This window comes from Notolepis coatsorum, assembly GCF_963971535.1.
Source record: "Notolepis coatsorum genome assembly, chromosome: 17".
Classification (NCBI taxonomy): Eukaryota; Metazoa; Chordata; class Actinopteri; order Aulopiformes; family Paralepididae; genus Notolepis; species Notolepis coatsorum.
The window spans coordinates 18,121,095-18,141,094 of record NC_140181.1 but is presented as its reverse complement, the minus strand read 5'-3'; the positions used below and the strand labels follow the sequence as shown (position 1 = coordinate 18,141,094).

Below are 20,000 nucleotides of genomic sequence, written 5' to 3'. Positions count from 1 at the left end.
TTTTGATTATATGAAAAATATGATATATCCGCCCCCAATATATAAATCTAACCATAACTATGTTATGGTTAACTGAGTTTTATAGTGAAAAGAGCAGCTTTATTGGTCAAGATTGAAGGCTCTATATTGCAGGAAATTGCACTTACAGGTTAATTAAATTTAAAAAAAATCTGCCCCTTGCCTGCTAAAAAAAATTAATTATAAAAAAATTACAAAAAAAAATAATAAAAAAAAAAAAAAAAAAAGGGGGGGCACCTATCTGGGCTAAGCCCCGGATCTCCTTTAATCCTAAATCCGCCCCTGACGAGTCCCCTCCGATACTCGAGGTAACAGCCGTCGCATCTTTTCACCTGCGCAGCGCGATCTTTCAGCGTCAGGGGTCTGCGCTTTGGAGGGACGCCGCCCCCTGTCGCTTCCTGATTCTACTGCGCAGGCGCACCAACCGACCTGTAGGAGTCGCTGTCCACAACGCCCGATCCCCACCCATCAGTTTCTCACCCCCTAATACTGCCAATGTGTATTAGTATGAACGACCAGCAAAGCTGAATGCAATGTGGAGCGCTGGGCTCGAACAGGCGAACCCAGCGTCTCCAGTATTCGTGGTGAGCGCCTTGCCCACTGCACCACGTAGCCGCCCTCGACGAATGTCATTTCTAACAATAATAATCTGCTCAGATTGGGGTCCCTGGCACCACATTGTTATCAGATGGGGGTCCCTGATTCATATACATGTGGGGCCCTTGAAATAAGAATAGTTTGAGAAGCAACGCATTAGCATACAGCGTATATAGTTGTTTAGTCGTGGATGTTTAAAGGTGTAGTTCACAGTCTTTGGGGATCGGGATGTTTAAAGGTGTAGTTCACAGTCTTTGGGGATCGGGATGTTTAAAGGTGTAGTTCACAGTCTTTGGGGATCTGGATGTTTAAAGGTGTAGTTCACAGTCTTTGGGGATCGGGATGTTTAAAGGTGTAGTTCACAGTCTTTAGGGATCAGGATGTTTAAAGGTGTAGTTCACAGTCTTTGGGGATCAGGATGTTTAAAGGTGTAGTTCACAGTCTTTGGGGATCGGGATGTTTAAAGGTGTAGTTCACAGTCTTTAGGGATCGGGATGTTTAAAGGTGTAGTTCACAGTCTTTAGGGATCGGGATGTTTAAAGGTGTAGTTCACAGTCTTTAGGGATCAAGATGTTTAAAGGTGTAGTTCACAGTCTTTGGGGATCAAGATGTTTAAAGGTGTAGTTCACAGTCTTTGGGGATCAAGATGTTTAAAGGTGTAGTTCACAGTCTTTGGGGATCGGGATGTTTAAAGGTGTAGTTCACAGTCTTTGGGGATCGGGATGTTTAAAGGTGTAGTTCACAGTCTTTGGGGATCAAGATGTTTAAAGGTGTAGTTCACAGTCTTTGGGGATCGGGATGTTTAAAGGTGTAGTTCACAGTCTTTGGGGATCTGGATGTTTAAAGGTGTAGTTCACAGTCTTTGGGGATCTGGATGTTTAAAGGTGTAGTTCACAGTCTTTGGGGATCGGGATGTTTAAAGGTGTAGTTCACAGTCTTTAGGGATCGGGATGTTTAAAGGTGTAGTTCACAGTCTTTAGGGATCAGGATGTTTAAAGGTGTAGTTCACAGTCTTTAGGGATCAGGATGTTTAAAGGTGTAGTTCACAGTCTTTGGGGATCGGGATGTTTAAAGGTGTAGTTCACAGTCTTTAGGGATCGGGATGTTTAAAGGTGTAGTTCACAGTCTTTAGGGATCAAGATGTTTAAAGGTGTAGTTCACAGTCTTTGGGGATCTGGATGTTTAAAGGTGTAGTTCACAGTCTTTAGGGATCGGGATGTTTAAAGGTGTAGTTCACAGTCTTTAGGGATCGGGATGTTTAAAGGTGTAGTTCACAGTCTTTAGGGATCGGGATGTTTAAAGGTGTAGTTCACAGTCTTTGGGGATCTGGATGTTTAAAGGTGTAGTTCACAGTCTTTGGGGATCGGGATGTTTAAAGGTGTAGTTCACAGTCTTTAGGGATCGGGATGTTTAAAGGTGTAGTTCACAGTCTTTGGGGATCAAGATGTTTAAAGGTGTAGTTCACAGTCTTTGGGGATCTGGATGTTTAAAGGTGTAGTTCACAGTCTTTGGGGATCTGGATGTTTAAAGGTGTAGTTCACAGTCTTTGGGGATCGGGATGTTTAAAGGTGTAGTTCACAGTCTTTGGGGATCTGGATGTTTAAAGGTGTAGTTCACAGTCTTTGGGGATCGGGATGTTTAAAGGTGTAGTTCACAGTCTTTAGGGATCGGGATGTTTAAAGGTGTAGTTCACAGTCTTTAGGGATCGGGATGTTTAAAGGTGTAGTTCACAGTCTTTAGGGATCGGGATGTTTAAAGGTGTAGTTCACAGTCTTTAGGGATCGGGATGTTTAAAGGTGTAGTTCACAGTCTTTGGGGATCAAGATGTTTAAAGGTGTAGTTCACAGTCTTTGGGGATCGGGATGTTTAAAGGTGTAGTTCACAGTCTTTGGGGATCGGGATGTTTAAAGGTGTAGTTCACAGTCTTTGGGGATCGGGATGTTTAAAGGTGTAGTTCACAGTCTTTGGGGATCGGGATGTTTAAAGGTGTAGTTCACAGTCTTTGGGGATCAAGATGTTTAAAGGTGTAGTTCACAGTCTTTGGGGATCGGGATGTTTAAAGGTGTAGTTCACAGTCTTTAGGGATCTGGATGTTTAAAGGTGTAGTTCACAGTCTTTAGGGATCAGGATGTTTAAAGGTGTAGTTCACAGTCTTTGGGGATCTGGATGTTTAAAGGTGTAGTTCACAGTCTTTAGGGATCGGGATGTTTAAAGGTGTAGTTCACAGTCTTTGGGGATCGGGATGTTTAAAGGTGTAGTTCACAGTCTTTGGGGATCGGGATGTTTAAAGGTGTAGTTCACAGTCTTTAGGGATCAAGATGTTTAAAGGTGTAGTTCACAGTCTTTAGGGATCAAGATGTTTAAAGGTGTAGTTCACAGTCTTTAGGGATCTGGATGTTTAAAGGTGTAGTTCACAGTCTTTAGGGATCAAGATGTTTAAAGGTGTAGTTCACAGTCTTTAGGGATCAAGATGTTTAAAGGTGTAGTTCACAGTCTTTAGGGATCAAGATGTTTAAAGGTGTAGTTCACAGTCTTTGGGGATCGGGATGTTTAAAGGTGTAGTTCACAGTCTTTGGGGATCGGGATGTTTAAAGGTGTAGTTCACAGTCTTTGGGGATCGGGATGTTTAAAGGTGTAGTTCACAGTCTTTAGGGATCAAGATGTTTAAAGGTGTAGTTCACAGTCTTTGGGGATCGGGATGTTTAAAGGTGTAGTTCACAGTCTTTGGGGATCGGGATGTTTAAAGGTGTAGTTCACAGTCTTTAGGGATCGGGATGTTTAAAGGTGTAGTTCACAGTCTTTAGGGATCGGGATGTTTAAAGGTCAACCTCCACGTTGTATTTTTGTTCAATAAACAATGTGGACTAGGCCAACAGTGACTTTCATGAAGAATTGTAAAAAAAAGTATTGAAATTGACCCAGTTTTAGCGTTTTTATCAAAACATTTTGTCTGCCCAACACAATCAACATGCACTTGCATATTTTAATCAATGGTTTATAACGTGCACGTGTAATGTCGTCACAACAGGTATTGGTCACCAGGGGTATCACCAGGGGGCGCTGAGAGTCACACAGCTAGTGGCAGGCAGAGAGCCTTGCTACCATAGATATATGCTTGCTACTACTAGCCGAATGGAAATGTATCTGTTTCACCTCACTATTGCTCCGTGATTATAGCCATCCATCCATCTCTAAAGCTAACCACGTTACCATATTTGTAATAATGTAAATCATTGTGTCGTTGTACACATTGTGTTTATAACGTTAGTAGATAACATAGCTTAGCTTGGTAGCTATTGTGCTAACAACATATCCCGACATCCGGCTCGCTGGTCGGCATGAACGGCCGACCCAAAATGGTTCTCTCCTCTCTGTACACCCCGACCCGACCCCACGGGTGCCCTGCCGGGGGGCCCATGGACGCGACGGCGGCGGCAGCCGCAGGGCGCCCGAGCCCGCAAAGGCTAGTGTTACACGATAGCTATGAGCTAACTAGCGCTGCGGGCTCCGGCGCCCTGCGGCCGCCGCTGTTGTCGAGTCCACAAGCTTCACTCGGTGCATCAGTCACGAAAGGGGCTATGATGAGCTTGGCAAGCCAGAGTAAAACACAGTTTTCATTCAATCAATCAATAACAACATTAACCAGACTCTCGTTGTGTCTATTATGCTAACGCTAACGTTACCTCATTGTGTCTATTCTACACAGATAGCCTCTCGTGTCTATCTGCTAACGTTAGCATTAGGCTAACTAACGTTACGTCCCTAACCCCCAACAACAAGCGCAACTAATCAGCGATCTTTTTGTCAGACTAAACTCTCCGCTCGGTGGCAAATTGTGTTGATGTCGGTTTTGTTTCATCAATAAATGAGGCAGAATACACAGTGACTGTATCCTTTTTTATTGCACTCGTTTCTTGCTGCAAACATACAAAAGATATCCTACGCGAGACATTAAAGATGGCGGCGCGGACATTCTGTTTTCGTTCAGACTCCCCAAACAGTGACGTCACGCGTCTCTCTTCTGACCAATCAGTGGTCTGCAGTTTTTCACGTGTCATTTCTGGAGCTCTCATGCTGATCACCAGCAGCCCCGCCTCCCCACACGGAGACAAACTGAGTACTTTATTTTAGTGGAAAAGCAACATTAGATTCGGCTCATTAATATGCAAGCCACACCTGTTGTGACGTCGGCGTTTTGATAAGCTTTTTTGATTCGCGCGTGCATGTTATTCGTGCATGGACCTTTTTAACTCTTTCAGAGTGGCATTTCCGGTGTCAAATGGAAATAAATAAATAATGAAATTATATACCAATGATGTAAACTACCCATAATTGATCAGTAGGGTTTAACCTAGAGGTTGGCCTTTAAAGGTGTAGTTCACAGTCTTTAGGGATCGGGATGTTTAAAGGTGTAGTTCACAGTCTTTGGGGATCGGGATGTTTAAAGGTGTAGTTCACAGTCTTTGGGGATCAAGATGTTTAAAGGTGTAGTTCACAGTCTTTGGGGATCGGGATGTTTAAAGGTGTAGTTCACAGTCTTTAGGGATCGGGATGTTTAAAGGTGTAGTTCACAGTCTTTAGGGATCGGGATGTTTAAAGGTGTAGTTCACAGTCTTTGGGGATCGGGATGTTTAAAGGTGTAGTTCACAGTCTTTAGGGATCGGGATGTTTAAAGGTGTAGTTCACAGTCTTTGGGGATCGGGATGTTTAAAGGTGTAGTTCACAGTCTTTGGGGATCGGGATGTTTAAAGGTGTAGTTCACAGTCTTTGGGGATCGGGATGTTTAAAGGTGTAGTTCACAGTCTTTGGGGATCTGGATGTTTAAAGGTGTAGTTCACAGTCTTTGGGGATCGGGATGTTTAAAGGTGTAGTTCACAGTCTTTAGGGATCAAGATGTTTAAAGGTGTAGTTCACAGTCTTTGGGGATCAAGATGTTTAAAGGTGTAGTTCACAGTCTTTAGGGATCGGGATGTTTAAAGGTGTAGTTCACAGTCTTTGGGGATCGGGATGTTTAAAGGTGTAGTTCACAGTCTTTGGGGATCGGGATGTTTAAAGGTGTAGTTCACAGTCTTTGGGGATCGGGATGTTTAAAGGTGTAGTTCACAGTCTTTGGGGATCGGGATGTTTAAAGGTGTAGTTCACAGTCTTTGGGGATCAAGATGTTTAAAGGTGTAGTTCACAGTCTTTGGGGATCAAGATGTTTAAAGGTGTAGTTCACAGTCTTTGGGGATCGGGATGTTTAAAGGTGTAGTTCACAGTCTTTAGGGATCAAGATGTTTAAAGGTGTAGTTCACAGTCTTTGGGGATCTGGATGTTTAAAGGTGTAGTTCACAGTCTTTGGGGATCGGGATGTTTAAAGGTGTAGTTCACAGTCTTTGGGGATCAAGATGTTTAAAGGTGTAGTTCACAGTCTTTAGGGATCAGGATGTTTAAAGGTGTAGTTCACAGTCTTTAGGGATCGGGATGTTTAAAGGTGTAGTTCACAGTCTTTGGGGATCTGGATGTTTAAAGGTGTAGTTCACAGTCTTTGGGGATCGGGATGTTTAAAGGTGTAGTTCACAGTCTTTGGGGATCGGGATGTTTAAAGGTGTAGTTCACAGTCTTTAGGGATCGGGATGTTTAAAGGTGTAGTTCACAGTCTTTAGGGATCGGGATGTTTAAAGGTGTAGTTCACAGTCTTTAGGGATCAAGATGTTTAAAGGTGTAGTTCACAGTCTTTAGGGATCTGGATGTTTAAAGGTGTAGTTCACAGTCTTTAGGGATCAGGATGTTTAAAGGTGTAGTTCACAGTCTTTAGGGATCTGGATGTTTAAAGGTGTAGTTCACAGTCTTTGGGGATCAAGATGTTTAAAGGTGTAGTTTACAGTCTTTGGGGATCGGGATGTTTAAAGGTGTAGTTCACAGTCTTTGGGGATCGGGATGTTTAAAGGTGTAGTTCACAGTCTTTGGGGATCGGGATGTTTAAAGGTGTAGTTCACAGTCTTTGGGGATCAAGATGTTTAAAGGTGTAGTTCACAGTCTTTGGGGATCGGGATGTTTAAAGGTGTAGTTCACAGTCTTTAGGGATCAGGATGTTTAAAGGTGTAGTTCACAGTCTTTGGGGATCGGGATGTTTAAAGGTGTAGTTCACAGTCTTTGGGGATCGGGATGTTTAAAGGTGTAGTTCACAGTCTTTGGGGATCAGGATGTTTAAAGGTGTAGTTCACAGTCTTTAGGGATCGGGATGTTTAAAGGTGTAGTTCACAGTCTTTGGGGATCGGGATGTTTAAAGGTGTAGTTCACAGTCTTTAGGGATCTGGATGTTTAAAGGTGTAGTTCACAGTCTTTGGGGATCAGGATGTTTAAAGGTGTAGTTCACAGTCTTTAGGGATCTGGATGTTTAAAGGTGTAGTTCACAGTCTTTAGGGATCGGGATGTTTAAAGGTGTAGTTCACAGTCTTTAGGGATCAAGATGTTTAAAGGTGTAGTTCACAGTCTTTGGGGATCGGGATGTTTAAAGGTGTAGTTCACAGTCTTTGGGGATCTGGATGTTTAAAGGTGTAGTTCACAGTCTTTGGCGATCGGGATGTTTAAAGGTGTAGTTCACAGTCTTTGGGGATCTGGATGTTTAAAGGTGTAGTTCACAGTCTTTGGGGATCTGGATGTTTAAAGGTGTAGTTCACAGTCTTTGGGGATCAGGATGTTTAAAGGTGTAGTTCACAGTCTTTGGGGATCGGGATGTTTAAAGGTGTAGTTCACAGTCTTTGGGGATCTGGATGTTTAAAGGTGTAGTTCACAGTCTTTAGGGATCAAGATGTTTAAAGGTGTAGTTCACAGTCTTTGGGGATCTGGATGTTTAAAGGTGTAGTTCACAGTCTTTGGGGATCGAGATGTTTAAAGGTGTAGTTCACAGTCTTTGGGGATCGGGATGTTTAAAGGTGTAGTTCACAGTCTTTGGGGATCGGGATGTTTAAAGGTGTAGTTCACAGTCTTTGGGGATCAGGATGTTTAAAGGTGTAGTTCACAGTCTTTAGGGATCAGGATGTTTAAAGGTGTAGTTCACAGTCTTTAGGGATCTGGATGTTTAAAGGTGTAGTTCACAGTCTTTAGGGATCGGGATGTTTAAAGGTGTAGTTCACAGTCTTTGGGGATCGGGATGTTTAAAGGTGTAGTTCACAGTCTTTGGGGATCGGGATGTTTAAAGGTGTAGTTCACAGTCTTTGGGGATCGGGATGTTTAAAGGTGTAGTTCACAGTCTTTGGGGATCTGGATGTTTAAAGGTGTAGTTCACAGTCTTTAGGGATCTGGATGTTTAAAGGTGTAGTTCACAGTCTTTGGGGATCTGGATGTTTAAAGGTGTAGTTCACAGTCTTTGGGGATCTGGATGTTTAAAGGTGTAGTTCACAGTCTTTGGGGATCTGGATGTTTAAAGGTGTAGTTCACAGTCTTTATGGATCGGGATGTTTAAAGGTGTAGTTCACAGTCTTTGGGGATCTGGATGTTTAAATGTTTAAAGGTGTAGTTCACAGTCTTTGGGGATCTGGATGTTTAAAGGTGTAGTTCACAGTCTTTAGGGATCAAGATGTTTAAAGGTGTAGTTCACAGTCTTTGGGGATCGGGATGTTTAAAGGTGTAGTTCACAGTCTTTGGGGATCGGGATGTTTAAAGGTGTAGTTCACAGTCTTTAGGGATCTGGATGTTTAAAGGTGTAGTTCACAGTCTTTGGGGATCGGGATGTTTAAAGGTGTAGTTCACAGTCTTTGGGGATCGGGATGTTTAAAGGTGTAGTTCACAGTCTTTGGGGATCTGGATGTTTAAAGGTGTAGTTCACAGTTTTTAGGGATCAAGATGTTTAAAGGTGTAGTTCACAGTCTTTAGGGATCTGGATGTTTAAAGGTGTAGTTCACAGTCTTTAGGGATCGGGATGTTTAAAGGTGTAGTTCACAGTCTTTGGGGATCTGGATGTTTAAAGGTGTAGTTCACAGTCTTTAGGGATCGGGATGTTTAAAGGTGTAGTTCACAGTCTTTAGGGATCGGGATGTTTAAAGGTGTAGTTCACAGTCTTTAGGGATCGGGATGTTTAAAGGTGTAGTTCACGGTCTTTGGGGATCGGGATGTTTAAAGGTGTAGTTCACAGTCTTTAGGGATCGGGATGTTTAAAGGTGTAGTTCACAGTCTTTAGGGATCGGGATGTTTAAAGGTGTAGTTCACAGTCTTTAGGGATCAAGATGTTTAAAGGTGTAGTTCACAGTCTTTGGGGATCGGGATGTTTAAAGGTGTAGTTCACAGTCTTTGGGGATCGGGATGTTTAAAGGTGTAGTTCACAGTCTTTAGGGATCGGGATGTTTAAAGGTGTAGTTCACAGTCTTTGGGGATCGGGATGTTTAAAGGTGTAGTTCACAGTCTTTAGGGATCAGGATGTTTAAAGGTGTAGTTCACAGTCTTTAGGGATCTGGATGTTTAAAGGTGTAGTTCACAGTCTTTGGGGATCGGGATGTTTAAAGGTGTAGTTCACAGTCTTTGGGGATCGGGATGTTTAAAGGTGTAGTTCACAGTCTTTGGGGATCGGGATGTTTAAAGGTGTAGTTCACAGTCTTTGGGGATCGGGATGTTTAAAGGTGTAGTTCACAGTCTTTGGGGATCTGGATGTTTAAAGGTGTAGTTCACAGTCTTTGGGGATCGGGATGTTTAAAGGTGTAGTTCACAGTCTTTGGGGATCGGGATGTTTAAAGGTGTAGTTCACAGTCTTTGGGGATCGGGATGTTTAAAGGTGTAGTTCACAGTCTTTGGGGATCTGGATGTTTAAAGGTGTAGTTCACAGTCTTTAGGGATCGGGATGTTTAAAGGTGTACTCACAGTCTTTAGGGATCAAGATGTTTAAAGGTGTAGTTCACAGTCTTTGGGGATCAAGATGTTTAAAGGTGTACTCACAGTCTTTAGGGATCAAGATGTTTAAAGGTGTAGTTCACAGTCTTTGGGGATCAGGATGTTTAAAGGTGTAGTTCACAGTCTTTGGGGATCAAGATGTTTAAAGGTGTAGTTCACAGTCTTTAGGGATCTGGATGTTTAAAGGTGTAGTTCACAGTCTTTAGGGATCAAGATGTTTAAAGGTGTAGTTCACAGTCTTTAGGGATCTGGATGTTTAAAGGTGTAGTTCACAGTCTTTGGGGATCGGGATGTTTAAAGGTGTAGTTCACAGTCTTTGGGGATCGGGATGTTTAAAGGTGTAGTTCACAGTCTTTAGGGATCAAGATGTTTAAAGGTGTAGTTCACAGTCTTTAGGGATCTGGATGTTTAAAGGTGTAGTTCACAGTCTTTGGGGATCGGGATGTTTAAAGGTGTAGTTCACAGTCTTTGGGGATCGGGATGTTTAAAGGTGTAGTTCACAGTCTTTGGGGATCGGGATGTTTAAAGGTGTAGTTCACAGTCTTTGGGGATCGGGATGTTTAAAGGTGTAGTTCACAGTCTTTGGGGATCTGGATGTTTAAAGGTGTAGTTCACAGTCTTTAGGGATCGGGATGTTTAAAGGTGTAGTTCACAGTCTTTAGGGATCAAGATGTTTAAAGGTGTAGTTCACAGTCTTTGGGGATCTGGATGTTTAAAGGTGTAGTTCACAGTCTTTGGGGATCTGGATGTTTAAAGGTGTAGTTCACAGTCTTTGGGGATCGGGATGTTTAAAGGTGTAGTTCACAGTCTTTAGGGATCGGGATGTTTAAAGGTGTAGTTCACAGTCTTTGGGGATCAAGATGTTTAAAGGTGTAGTTCACAGTCTTTGGGGATCGGGATGTTTAAAGGTGTAGTTCACAGTCTTTAGGGATCAAGATGTTTAAAGGTGTAGTTCACAGTCTTTGGGGATCGGGATGTTTAAAGGTGTAGTTCACAGTCTTTAGGGATCTGGATGTTTAAAGGTGTAGTTCACAGTCTTTGGGGATCGGGATGTTTAAAGGTGTAGTTCACAGTCTTTAGGGATCTGGATGTTTAAAGGTGTAGTTCACAGTCTTTGGGGATCGGGATGTTTAAAGGTGTAGTTCACAGTCTTTGGGGATCTGGATGTTTAAAGGTGTAGTTCACAGTCTTTAGGGATCTGGATGTTTAAAGGTGTAGTTCACAGTCTTTAGGGATCGGGATGTTTAAAGGTGTAGTTCACAGTCTTTGGGGATCTGGATGTTTAAAGGTGTAGTTCACAGTCTTTAGGGATCGGGATGTTTAAAGGTGTAGTTCACAGTCTTTAGGGATCGGGATGTTTAAAGGTGTAGTTCACAGTCTTTAGGGATCGGGATGTTTAAAGGTGTAGTTCACGGTCTTTGGGGATCGGGATGTTTAAAGGTGTAGTTCACAGTCTTTAGGGATCGGGATGTTTAAAGGTGTAGTTCACAGTCTTTAGGGATCGGGATGTTTAAAGGTGTAGTTCACAGTCTTTAGGGATCAAGATGTTTAAAGGTGTAGTTCACAGTCTTTGGGGATCGGGATGTTTAAAGGTGTAGTTCACAGTCTTTGGGGATCGGGATGTTTAAAGGTGTAGTTCACAGTCTTTAGGGATCGGGATGTTTAAAGGTGTAGTTCACAGTCTTTGGGGATCGGGATGTTTAAAGGTGTAGTTCACAGTCTTTAGGGATCAGGATGTTTAAAGGTGTAGTTCACAGTCTTTAGGGATCTGGATGTTTAAAGGTGTAGTTCACAGTCTTTAGGGATCGGGATGTTTAAAGCCCAACCTCCAGGTTAAACCCTACTGATCAATTATGGGTAGTTTACATCATAGGTATATAATTTCATTATTTATTTTTTTCCATTTGACACCGGAAATGCCACTCTGAAAGAGTTAAAAAGGTCCACGCACAAATAACATGCACGCGCGAATCAAAAAAGCTTATCAAACGCCGACGTCACGACAGGTGCATATTAATGAGCCGAATCTAAAAGCTTATCAGACGCTAGCACGGCCGTGACGTCACTTCAGGAAATGCCTTGCCCGTCCGGGTCATAGTACTATATCAATGGTGGCCCACTCGGTGCATCACAGTTAGCCCAATAGCTCCGCCGTCCCTGCTACAGTCGGGACCACTACACTGACGTTAGCCTATGGTTCTCTCCTCTTTGTGTGCCCCCGTCCTCGCGGGTGTCCTGCGGAGGAGCTTGTGGACGCGACAACAGCGGCGGCCGTAGCGTAGGGTGTTTGAGCCTGTAGCATTATGTTAGCTCATAGCTATCGTGTACCACTAGCCTTTACGGGCTCGAGCACCCTACAGGCTGCCACCATTGTCGCGTCCATGGGCCCCCCGGCAGGGTACCCGTGGGGACGGGGTGTACAGAGAGGAGAGAACCATTTTGGGTCGGCCGTTCATGCCGGCCAGCGAGCCGGATGTCGGGATATGTTGTTAGCACAATAGCTACCAAGCTAAGCTATATTATGATTTACATTATTACAAATATGGTAACGTGGTTGTGGCTTTTACAAATAGTGGTTAGCTTTAGAGATGGATGGCTATAATCACGGAGCAATAGTGTTGTTAGGTGAAACAGATACATTTTCATTCGGCTAGTAGTAGCAAGCATATATCTATGGTAGCAAGGCTCTCTGCCTGCAGTGCCTGCCACTAGCTGTGTGTGACTCTCAGCGCCCCCTGGTGAGCCCCCTGGTGCCCTGCACCTGTTGTGACGAGATCATTTCGATTACACATGCACGTTATGAACCATTGATTAAAATATCCACGTGCGTGGTGATTGTGTTGGGCAGACAAAATGTTTGATAAAAACGCTAAAACTGGGTCAATTTCAATACTTTTTTTTTTCTTTCTTCATGAAAGTCACCGTTGGCCTAGTCCACATTGTTTATTGAACAAAAATACAACGTGAAGGTTGGCCTTTAAAGGTGTAGTTCACAGTCTTTGGGGATCGGGATGTTTAAAGGTGTAGTTCACAGTCTTTAGGGATCAAGATGTTTAAAGGTGTAGTTCACAGTCTTTGGGGATCTGGATGTTTAAAGGTGTAGTTCACAGTCTTTGGGGATCTGGATGTTTAAAGGTGTAGTTCACAGTCTTTGGGGATCGGGATGTTTAAAGGTGTAGTTCACAGTCTTTGGGGATCTGGATGTTTAAAGGTGTAGTTCACAGTCTTTGGGGATCTGGATGTTTAAAGGTGTAGTTCACAGTCTTTGGGGATCTGGATGTTTAAAGGTGTAGTTCACAGTTTTTGGGGATCAAGATGTTTAAAGGTGTAGTTCACAGTCTTTAGGGATCTGGATGTTTAAAGGTGTAGTTCACAGTCTTTGGGGATCTGGATGTTTAAAGGTGTAGTTCACAGTCTTTGGGGATCTGGATGTTTAAAGGTGTAGTTCACAGTCTTTAGGGATCAAGATGTTTAAAGGTGTAGTTCACAGTCTTTGGGGATCTGGATGTTTAAAGGTGTAGTTCACAGTCTTTGGGGATCTGGATGTTTAAAGGTGTAGTTCACAGTCTTTAGGGATCGGGATGTTTAAAGGTGTAGTTCACAGTCTTTAGGGATCGGGATGTTTAAAGGTGTAGTTCACAGTCTTTAGGGATCGGGATGTTTAAAGGTGTAGTTCACGGTCTTTGGGGATCGGGATGTTTAAAGGTGTAGTTCACAGTCTTTAGGGATCGGGATGTTTAAAGGTGTAGTTCACAGTCTTTAGGGATCGGGATGTTTAAAGGTGTAGTTCACAGTCTTTAGGGATCAAGATGTTTAAAGGTGTAGTTCACAGTCTTTGGGGATCGGGATGTTTAAAGGTGTAGTTCACAGTCTTTGGGGATCGGGATGTTTAAAGGTGTAGTTCACAGTCTTTAGGGATCGGGATGTTTAAAGGTGTAGTTCACAGTCTTTGGGGATCGGGATGTTTAAAGGTGTAGTTCACAGTCTTTAGGGATCAGGATGTTTAAAGGTGTAGTTCACAGTCTTTAGGGATCTGGATGTTTAAAGGTGTAGTTCACAGTCTTTGGGGATCGGGATGTTTAAAGGTGTAGTTCACAGTCTTTGGGGATCGGGATGTTTAAAGGTGTAGTTCACAGTCTTTGGGGATCGGGATGTTTAAAGGTGTAGTTCACAGTCTTTGGGGATCGGGATGTTTAAAGGTGTAGTTCACAGTCTTTGGGGATCTGGATGTTTAAAGGTGTAGTTCACAGTCTTTGGGGATCGGGATGTTTAAAGGTGTAGTTCACAGTCTTTGGGGATCGGGATGTTTAAAGGTGTAGTTCACAGTCTTTGGGGATCGGGATGTTTAAAGGTGTAGTTCACAGTCTTTGGGGATCTGGATGTTTAAAGGTGTAGTTCACAGTCTTTAGGGATCGGGATGTTTAAAGGTGTACTCACAGTCTTTAGGGATCAAGATGTTTAAAGGTGTAGTTCACAGTCTTTGGGGATCAAGATGTTTAAAGGTGTACTCACAGTCTTTAGGGATCAAGATGTTTAAAGGTGTAGTTCACAGTCTTTGGGGATCAGGATGTTTAAAGGTGTAGTTCACAGTCTTTGGGGATCAAGATGTTTAAAGGTGTAGTTCACAGTCTTTAGGGATCTGGATGTTTAAAGGTGTAGTTCACAGTCTTTAGGGATCAAGATGTTTAAAGGTGTAGTTCACAGTCTTTAGGGATCTGGATGTTTAAAGGTGTAGTTCACAGTCTTTGGGGATCGGGATGTTTAAAGGTGTAGTTCACAGTCTTTGGGGATCGGGATGTTTAAAGGTGTAGTTCACAGTCTTTAGGGATCAAGATGTTTAAAGGTGTAGTTCACAGTCTTTAGGGATCTGGATGTTTAAAGGTGTAGTTCACAGTCTTTGGGGATCGGGATGTTTAAAGGTGTAGTTCACAGTCTTTGGGGATCGGGATGTTTAAAGGTGTAGTTCACAGTCTTTGGGGATCGGGATGTTTAAAGGTGTAGTTCACAGTCTTTGGGGATCGGGATGTTTAAAGGTGTAGTTCACAGTCTTTGGGGATCTGGATGTTTAAAGGTGTAGTTCACAGTCTTTAGGGATCGGGATGTTTAAAGGTGTAGTTCACAGTCTTTAGGGATCAAGATGTTTAAAGGTGTAGTTCACAGTCTTTGGGGATCTGGATGTTTAAAGGTGTAGTTCACAGTCTTTGGGGATCTGGATGTTTAAAGGTGTAGTTCACAGTCTTTGGGGATCGGGATGTTTAAAGGTGTAGTTCACAGTCTTTAGGGATCGGGATGTTTAAAGGTGTAGTTCACAGTCTTTGGGGATCAAGATGTTTAAAGGTGTAGTTCACAGTCTTTGGGGATCGGGATGTTTAAAGGTGTAGTTCACAGTCTTTAGGGATCAAGATGTTTAAAGGTGTAGTTCACAGTCTTTGGGGATCGGGATGTTTAAAGGTGTAGTTCACAGTCTTTAGGGATCTGGATGTTTAAAGGTGTAGTTCACAGTCTTTGGGGATCGGGATGTTTAAAGGTGTAGTTCACAGTCTTTAGGGATCTGGATGTTTAAAGGTGTAGTTCACAGTCTTTGGGGATCGGGATGTTTAAAGGTGTAGTTCACAGTCTTTGGGGATCTGGATGTTTAAAGGTGTAGTTCACAGTCTTTAGGGATCTGGATGTTTAAAGGTGTAGTTCACAGTCTTTAGGGATCGGGATGTTTAAAGGTGTAGTTCACAGTCTTTGGGGATCTGGATGTTTAAAGGTGTAGTTCACAGTCTTTAGGGATCGGGATGTTTAAAGGTGTAGTTCACAGTCTTTAGGGATCGGGATGTTTAAAGGTGTAGTTCACAGTCTTTAGGGATCGGGATGTTTAAAGGTGTAGTTCACGGTCTTTGGGGATCGGGATGTTTAAAGGTGTAGTTCACAGTCTTTAGGGATCGGGATGTTTAAAGGTGTAGTTCACAGTCTTTAGGGATCGGGATGTTTAAAGGTGTAGTTCACAGTCTTTAGGGATCAAGATGTTTAAAGGTGTAGTTCACAGTCTTTGGGGATCGGGATGTTTAAAGGTGTAGTTCACAGTCTTTGGGGATCGGGATGTTTAAAGGTGTAGTTCACAGTCTTTAGGGATCGGGATGTTTAAAGGTGTAGTTCACAGTCTTTGGGGATCGGGATGTTTAAAGGTGTAGTTCACAGTCTTTAGGGATCAGGATGTTTAAAGGTGTAGTTCACAGTCTTTAGGGATCTGGATGTTTAAAGGTGTAGTTCACAGTCTTTAGGGATCGGGATGTTTAAAGCCCAACCTCCAGGTTAAACCCTACTGATCAATTATGGGTAGTTTACATCATAGGTATATAATTTCATTATTTATTTTTTTCCATTTGACACCGGAAATGCCACTCTGAAAGAGTTAAAAAGGTCCACGCACAAATAACATGCACGCGCGAATCAAAAAAGCTTATCAAACGCCGACGTCACGACAGGTGCATATTAATGAGCCGAATCTAAAAGCTTATCAGACGCTAGCACGGCCGTGACGTCACTTCAGGAAATGCCTTGCCCGTCCGGGTCATAGTACTATATCAATGGTGGCCCACTCGGTGCATCACAGTTAGCCCAATAGCTCCGCCGTCCCTGCTACAGTCGGGACCACTACACTGACGTTAGCCTATGGTTCTCTCCTCTTTGTGTGCCCCCGTCCTCGCGGGTGTCCTGCGGAGGAGCTTGTGGACGCGACAACAGCGGCGGCCGTAGCGTAGGGTGTTTGAGCCTGTAGCATTATGTTAGCTCATAGCTATCGTGTACCACTAGCCTTTACGGGCTCGAGCACCCTACAGGCTGCCACCATTGTCGCGTCCATGGGCCCCCCGGCAGGGTACCCGTGGGGACGGGGTGTACAGAGAGGAGAGAACCATTTTGGGTCGGCCGTTCATGCCGGCCAGCGAGCCGGATGTCGGGATATGTTGTTAGCACAATAGCTACCAAGCTAAGCTATATTATGATTTACATTATTACAAATATGGTAACGTGGTTGTGGCTTTTACAAATAGTGGTTAGCTTTAGAGATGGATGGCTATAATCACGGAGCAATAGTGTTGTTAGGTGAAACAGATACATTTTCATTCGGCTAGTAGTAGCAAGCATATATCTATGGTAGCAAGGCTCTCTGCCTGCAGTGCCTGCCACTAGCTGTGTGTGACTCTCAGCGCCCCCTGGTGAGCCCCCTGGTGCCCTGCACCTGTTGTGACGAGATCATTTCGATTACACATGCACGTTATGAACCATTGATTAAAATATCCACGTGCGTGGTGATTGTGTTGGGCAGACAAAATGTTTGATAAAAACGCTAAAACTGGGTCAATTTCAATACTTTTTTTTTTCTTTCTTCATGAAAGTCACCGTTGGCCTAGTCCACATTGTTTATTGAACAAAAATACAACGTGAAGGTTGGCCTTTAAAGGTGTAGTTCACAGTCTTTGGGGATCGGGATGTTTAAAGGTGTAGTTCACAGTCTTTAGGGATCAAGATGTTTAAAGGTGTAGTTCACAGTCTTTGGGGATCTGGATGTTTAAAGGTGTAGTTCACAGTCTTTGGGGATCTGGATGTTTAAAGGTGTAGTTCACAGTCTTTGGGGATCGGGATGTTTAAAGGTGTAGTTCACAGTCTTTGGGGATCTGGATGTTTAAAGGTGTAGTTCACAGTCTTTGGGGATCTGGATGTTTAAAGGTGTAGTTCACAGTCTTTGGGGATCTGGATGTTTAAAGGTGTAGTTCACAGTTTTTGGGGATCAAGATGTTTAAAGGTGTAGTTCACAGTCTTTAGGGATCTGGATGTTTAAAGGTGTAGTTCACAGTCTTTGGGGATCTGGATGTTTAAAGGTGTAGTTCACAGTCTTTGGGGATCTGGATGTTTAAAGGTGTAGTTCACAGTCTTTAGGGATCAAGATGTTTAAAGGTGTAGTTCACAGTCTTTGGGGATCTGGATGTTTAAAGGTGTAGTTCACAGTCTTTGGGGATCTGGATGTTTAAAGGTGTAGTTCACAGTCTTTAGGGATCTGGATGTTTAAAGGTGTAGTTCACAGTCTTTAGGGATCTGGATGTTTAAAGGTGTAGTTCACAGTCTTTAGGGATCGGGATGTTTAAAGGTGTAGTTCACAGTCTTTGGGGATCAAGATGTTTAAAGGTGTAGTTCACAGTCTTTGGGGATCTGGATGTTTAAAGGTGTAGTTCACAGTCTTTGGGGATCGGGATGTTTAAAGGTGTAGTTCACAGTCTTTGGGGATCGGGATGTTTAAAGGTGTAGTTCACAGTCTTTGGGGATCGGGATGTTTAAAGGTGTAGTTCACAGTCTTTGGGGATCTGGATGTTTAAAGGTGTAGTTCACAGTCTTTGGGGATCTGGATGTTTAAAGGTGTAGTTCACAGTCTTTAGGGATCTGGATGTTTAAAGGTGTAGTTCACAGTCTTTGGGGATCGGGATGTTTAAAGGTGTAGTTCACAGTCTTTGGGGATCGGGATGTTTAAAGGTGTAGTTCACAGTCTTTGGGGATCGGGATGTTTAAAGGTGTAGTTCACAGTCTTTGGGGATCGGGATGTTTAAAGGTGTAGTTCACAGTCTTTGGGGATCGGGATGTTTAAAGCCCAACCTCCAGGTTAAACCCTACTGATCAATTATGGGTAGTTTACATCATAGGTATATAATTTCATTATTTATTTTTTTCCATTTGACACCGGAAATGCCACTCTGAAAGAGTTAAAAAGGTCCACGCACGAATAACATGCACGCGCGAATCAAAAAAGCTTATCAAACGCCGACGTCACGACAGGTGCATATTAATGAGCCGAATCTAAAAGCTTATCAGACGCTAGCACGGCCGTGACGTCACTTCAGGAAATGCCTTGCCCGTCCGGGTCATAGTACTATATCAACGGTGGCCCACTCGGTGCATCACAGTTAGCCCAATAGCTCCGCCGTCCCTGCTACAGTCGGGACCACTACACTGACGTTAGCCTATGGTTCTCTCCTCTTTGTGTGCCCCCGTCCTCGCGGGTGTCCTGCGGAGGAGCTTGTGGACGCGACAACAGCGGCGGCCGTAGCGTAGGGTGTTTGAGCCTGTAGCATTATGTTAGCTCATAGCTATCGTGTACCACTAGCCTTTACGGGCTCGAGCACCCTACAGGCTGCCACCATTGTCGCGTCCATGGGCCCCCCGGCAGGGTACCCGTGGGGACGGGGTGTACAGAGAGGAGAGAACCATTTTGGGTCGGCCGTTCATGCCGGCCAGCGAGCCGGATGTCGGGATATGTTGTTAGCACAATAGCTACCAAGCTAAGCTATATTATGATTTACATTATTACAAATATGGTAACGTGGTTGTGGCTTTTACAAATAGTGGTTAGCTTTAGAGATGGATGGCTATAATCACGGAGCAATAGTGTTGTTAGGTGAAACAGATACATTTTCATTCGGCTAGTAGTAGCAAGCATATATCTATGGTAGCAAGGCTCTCTGCCTGCAGTGCCTGCCACTAGCTGTGTGTGACTCTGAGCGCCCCCTGGTGAGCCCCCTGGTGCCCTGCACCTGTTGTGACGAGATCATTTCGATTACACACGCACGTTATGAACCATTGATTAAAATATCCACGTGCGTGGTGATTGTGTTGGGCAGACAAAATGTTTGATAAAAACGCTAAAACTGGGTCAATTTCAATTTTTTTTTTCTTTCTTCATGAAAGTCACCGTTGGCCTAGTCCACATTGTTTATTGAACAAAAATACAACGTGAAGGTTGGCCTTTAAAGGTGTACTCACAGTCTTTGGGGATCAAGATGTTTAAAGGTGTAGTTCACAGTCTTTGGGGATCTGGATGTTTAAAGGTGTAGTTCACAGTCTTTAGGGATCTGGATGTTTAAAGGTGTAGTTCACAGTCTTTGGGGATCAGGATGTTTAAAGGTGTAGTTCACAGTCTTTGGGGATCTGGATGTTTAAAGGTGTAGTTCACAGTCTTTGGGGATCGGGATGTTTAAAGGTGTAGTTCACAGTCTTTGGGGATGGGGATGTTTAAAGGTGTACTCACAGTCTTTGGGGATCTGGATGGCTCCCTCAGCGAACGGAGAGGAGGAGGAGAAGAAGGAGGAGAAGGGGAGGAGGAGGAGGAGGAGGGCAGTGGAGCTCCGCCCCCTACAGACCGCCCCCGTCCAGCGATGCTGCGATGCACACATCTCTCACTGTCCCATCAAACAGACTGTGGGAAACCCACACACTCATCAACACACACACACACTCACTCACTCACACACACACTCACACACACTCACACACACACTCACTCACTACAGGGAGCTCTGGCCACGTGCTGCACGTGAGAACAGTGTTTTATATCACACTGTATACAGAGTCCTCAAGCTGACAGCACTCTGTCTGTCTGTCTGCCTGTCTGCCTGCCTGTCTGCCTGTCCTCTCCAGCATCCCTGTAGAGAGGAGAGAGGGGGGGTGCAGAATGGAAGGAGGAATGAGGGGAAAGAGGGGGCACA

General features: G+C 43.7%; 1 protein-coding gene across 1 annotated transcript in view; it reads right to left on the bottom strand.

Annotated features, from left to right (window-relative positions):
- Positions 1-19,688, bottom strand: part of LOC311243952 (neural cell adhesion molecule L1.1-like) — a gene marked incomplete at both ends in the record, with an annotated part of 71,850 nt that extends 52,162 nt beyond the window's left edge. Inside the window, 1 exon segment of the mRNA XM_084333359.1 lies at positions 19,540-19,688. Coding sequence (XP_084189485.1) covers positions 19,540-19,688 — 149 coding nt within the window.
- Positions 19,689-20,000: the final 312 nt, after the last annotated feature.